We start from the raw sequence: 4,615 nt of genomic DNA, 5'->3' as shown, positions 1-4,615 counted from the left end.
CAGCAGCAATGCTGACTTGTAAAAGCCAGCGGAGGAGTTTGTCCGACTTCGCTCCGCCGAATTTGGCCACATCCAGCTTGATCGACTTCAGGCGAGAAGTCGATGGTGTTTCCGACTCCGAAGCGCGCGTGAGGCGCGCGATCTCGTCGTGAGCGATTCGCAGAGAATCTTGGAGGGTGCAACCAAGGGACGACATGGTAGAGGCTTGGTCTTCGAGAGTCGCGATTTTCTCGCGAGCGATGCGAAGTGAATCTTCAAGGTTTCGCCCGTGCGAAGACATTTGGGCGACTTGTTCTTCCAATGCCTTCTGGGCGGCCGTAGCTTCGGCAACCGAGAGATCGATCGTGCTACCGATGCCTTCCACAAGGCGAGTTTGGTTATCGGGAGTCTTCCCGCCAAGGAGTAGCGCGGTATCGTTGTCACCAAAACCGCGACGCAAAAGGGCGAGGACCGCCTGGTGGGCTGCGGTGTTGGTGGAGGACATAATGTTGGTCGACTGGACGAACGTGGAGTGCTACCAAGTGTGAGCGTGCGCAGAGGAAGACGCAGTAGATAGTAGAATCGAGAATGAATTGATAGCGTTAAGACTACTACGCTATCACTAAGCTACGCGCAATCAACCATCGATGTATCGTCGGGGGAACACCTTGGTTGCGCAAGAGGACTTGTTGGTGTGCGAAGATACACCTTGGACCAAAGAGACACCTTGGACTGAAGAAGTGTCGACTAGTCATCCGGTTAGTAACCGGATCATGGGCACGGTTACAACAAGCGTCACCACGACTCGTTGTACGACCCCAGCGATGGCCAGGACGTTCAGCGCAAGGAAAACAACAAGGGACGGCGTTTTTGTTTCATTGTCAGCATCATTGACTCGCCCGCGATGAATTGTCGTGTGCTGGCCCTTGACATCTTTCGAGGCGGGAATTCTCAGGCCAAGGAACTCAAGGACTACCACGTTATGTTCAACTACGAGTATTTTATCAAGTTGTTTGAATCGCTGCTGAACGAGTTGGCCGCGTTGGGAATCTAGAACGCCTACATCGTTATGCATAACGCGAAATACCACAAGGGACCCCCTCAAGGAACCCCAAGTCGACGTCAGTGCAAGAAGACCCTCCAAGAAGCCTGCGCAACCTACGACATTTCCTACGAGGAAAAGGATTTCAAGAGCATTTTGCGGCAAATGCTGTCGGAGTGCATTCAACGAGAAGTAGATCCCAAAATCGTTTAATTGGCAGCGTCGAAAGGACACCGAGTTGTTTTTACGCCGCCCCATCACTCAGATTTGCAGCCAATCGAATTGGCCTGGGCGATTTTGAAAGGGTAAGTCGGGAGCCGCTACTCTGATGGAATCGGTTTGTCTGAGGTCAAAGAGCGCCTCCAACAAGCATTTGACGACATGAATCCCAGGTCTATTAAAGGCTGATCAAAGCCTATGAGGTAAAGCTGCAAAACATTTACGACCATCTTGTTGAAATTGACGCCTTTGCAACGGATGAGGATTCTTCAGGACAAAGTGGTGGTGCCACTGATGATAGCGATTGTGAGCACTCTATTTAACAAACTTACAGTTAACCTTCATACATACAAATACTCGTAAAATATATTTGTACTTCGAAGTACTTTGCAACAAAGTTTCGAAAGTATAGTTACACTCGCTAATTGTATATCTCTAGAAGTCTATAAAAGGTGCGTATGGACGCCTCAGAAATCAGGAAAAAGCTTCCAGAGTTTTCAGGTGATTTGCCCCAATTAACGGAGTCAAATGTTCGTGCACACAAAAATTAGGGAATCACAGGTAGAAATCTGGGGGACACACACGTGTATCAAAACACAAGGGAATTGACCTAGCGTTACATATTAATATTGATATTACGCTGTAAAGTTAAAATCGCTCAGCGGGCACTTAATGGCCTCGGCCGCGTACTAGCTGCTTTGGCAGCTAGCGGACTTAAATACCTGAAAAACCTGAGTGTGTCTGCTCGAAGGAACAGAATCCTTATATCGCGGGAGGTGGTAATCCGGGGTCCGGGGGGAGTCGCGGTGGCCGCAGGGTCGGGTCGGCGTAGCCGATGGGAGGAGGGATGGCGGGTTGTAGTAAGGAAGTTCTACGGGAGTGCCATTGCAGCGTCTTGGCTGTGAGGTGGGCTCTGCGGGCACGGATACGTCGGTCGTGGCCCATGGGGGCGGCATCATGGTAGCGGTGTTTAAGCCGGATGGTGTTGTTAGCAGTGAGGAGGGGTAGTTCCCCTGTGGTGCGTATGTGGTCCACGTTAGTAGCGTATGTAGTTTGCCAATGTCGGCGGAGGACAGCCCAATGCGCCACGAACCATTGGGTATGGAAAAGCGGAGCGCGGAGATGGGTAATTGAAGCTGCCCAGGTTTGTGTGGAGTGAGTCATGGTTGGGAAGGTTGTCCAGCCTGGGGTAGCGTGATAGATAGTAGGGTACGTAGCCTCTAGGAAAGCGCGGGATTCGAGGGCATATGGGTCGTAGTCAGGAATGGAGGTCTGGGCCCAGTGCAAGCAGTGCGTGGAGGTAGTGAGAGTCGTGGGGCATCGGCCTTGTGAGTTTCCTCCGAGCTGAGGAGAGTGGTGGGGGGAGGCCTATGCAGCCAATGGGTGGCATCTATAAGTTGGAGTATGGCCGTCCAGTACAGCTGGGAGAGGTGAGGAGCTCGAGTGTGTTGCCAGTGGTGAAGAATCCGATGTGGAGAGGAGTGGGGTTGCCAGTAGAGAGTTTTCCCCAGTGGGGGGTGGAGGCGTGGTGGATGGAGGAGGTGTGGCGAAGTGAGAGCTGGCGCGGGGGTATGGTGAGAAGCCATGTTGTTTGGAGCTGCTCAGCCGTTTTATGGCCGCGCGAGCCTTCGGGAACGACAAACCAGTAGGTGGCCGGCGTGTGGTGAGCGGTAGCGTCACATATTGCCGTGGTAAGCAGGCGCCACCTGGTGGAGGGGTAGGGGTTGTGAGTGGCATCGATCCACCAGTGGTGGTTAGTCGGGGGACGGGGGATAATGCAGTGGGGGGAGCGTCCAAGTGGACCTTGAAATGTAGCGCCATTGGGGCCGCCCATCCATTGACCAAACTAGAAGTCGCGTGGTGCAAGGAGGGGGGTGGATCGTAGAGCTGTGTGGTAGAGCCAGCGCGGTAGTAGGAGACCCGGCTTGGGGCACTGGTGAGATTCTCAGGATAGTTGGGAGGCAGCGAGCATGAGAGATTCGGGTTGGGGGGGGCAGTAGGTGTTGCATGTGAAGGGTATGGACACAGCGTTGCGCGGTAAGGGGAATCATGCAGGTGCCCGTGTTGGGGGAGGGGTTGCCGCCACGGCTTTTCCATTGCGGACGTTTCGGTCCTGGCAGGATGTGTGCGGTTTCTGTGCTATGTCCAGGTAGGTAGATATCTTGGTCCGGGAGCCAGGCCTTTGGGAGGACCGCTTGTGTGGCGAGGAGAATTTGTTGGGAGAGTGGGACCGACATTGGGCATATAGGGGGTGAGAGGCCGAAACGGTGTTCCTGCGTGTCGAGGGAAGCGGGGCATGTGCGACAGTGTGGCTCCCAGCTTGGGTATATACGGTGTTTGCGGGCGTTGGTGTGTAAGGTGTAGCAGATGGCACGCCAGTAGAAATTGAGCGCAGGGAGGTCCCATTTACAAATGTCCCCTGTGGGGATGCGGAGGGGCTGGATGGTATGGCGGGTGTCCGGTTTCCGGCTTGAGCCTTGGGCCAATCTCTCCGGCCGTAGACTGCGCCCAGCCATGGGGCCGTTGCGCCCGTGGTCATCTCGAAGCTCCCAGTAGTCTGAGATAATGAGGTGCGCATAGTTCGTGAGGGGCAGGAGCTGGTGTGCTAGGGTGGCGAGGGAGTCCGCCTCGGCGAGGAGTGTGCGCTTGGTTCAGAGGATTGGGTCGGGCGTGTCCGTGGGGTCCTGGTGAGAGCGGATCCATTCGTCGGTAAAGGTTCCAGTATCGGTGAAGAGAGCCATGAGCGAGCGAAGTTCCACCCTGTATATGTTGCTGTAGCGGGGGAGCCCCCCGCGGCGTTTAAGGGATCTGGCCAGGACGACAAGTCCAATGGCTTTTGTGTTGTCGCATATTTGTAGTGCAGCATCTCCAGAATGATGGAGGCCCACCAGGAGGCTATGTAGTTCGCAACGCGTGGGTGTGATGTGATTAGCGTGAAGTTGTTAGGTCCCCGCGAAGGTAGTACCGTCGCAGCCCATGTAGCTCCATGTTTCATGTGTGGCTGGAGTACCCTGGTGCGTGACGCTGCCATCACCCACAGCATGAGTGCGCGCAGCCCGTAGGGGGAGGGTGTGTAGGCCGTACGTCGGGGTAGTGTGGTGTAGAACAACTCGGCAGTGTGGGATGCATGCCGAGTGATGCCATTGGCCACAGTCGGGATATAGAGTAGTGTCCGCTAGACGGTGGACCTAGCGTTACAGCAGCGAGCGACTACAGAGCATCCGCCCACAAAATTGCGCGCACCGCAGCGCAGCGGTGGCCGTGTGTATAATTTTGTGCAGGCGGTGCCTTGGCGAGGAGTGAGCCCCAATCGTGCACTTCACCGAATGCCCAATCGATTCCTCTCGTCACGAAAGCGGTAGGTAGGTGCCGCTC

At 55.0% G+C, this 4,615-nt stretch overlaps 2 protein-coding genes across 2 annotated transcripts; one reads left to right on the top strand and one right to left on the bottom strand.

Moving 5' to 3' along the window:
- Nucleotides 1–626: 626 nt before the first annotated feature.
- H257_14789 (hypothetical protein) lies at nt 627–1,033 on the top strand (the record flags this gene model as incomplete). The annotated part of the gene is made up of 2 exons (XM_009842675.1): nt 627–737; nt 773–1,033. 2 exons carry the CDS (start codon nt 627–629, stop codon nt 1,031–1,033), a joined length of 372 nt encoding a protein of 123 aa, XP_009840977.1.
- Nucleotides 1,034–2,002: 969 nt separating this feature from the next.
- On the bottom strand, nt 2,003–4,283 carry H257_14788 (hypothetical protein; the record flags this gene model as incomplete). Its single annotated transcript, XM_009842674.1, has 4 exons — nt 2,003–2,608; nt 2,660–3,379; nt 3,433–3,885; nt 4,206–4,283. 4 exons carry the CDS (start codon nt 4,281–4,283, stop codon nt 2,003–2,005), a joined length of 1,857 nt encoding a protein of 618 aa, XP_009840976.1.
- Nucleotides 4,284–4,615: the final 332 nt, after the last annotated feature.

The sequence above is a fragment of the Aphanomyces astaci genome, assembly GCF_000520075.1.
Source record: "Aphanomyces astaci strain APO3 unplaced genomic scaffold supercont1.62, whole genome shotgun sequence".
NCBI lineage: Eukaryota > Oomycota > Saprolegniomycetes > Saprolegniales > Verrucalvaceae > Aphanomyces > Aphanomyces astaci.
This window is presented reverse-complemented; position numbering and strand designations above follow the sequence as displayed.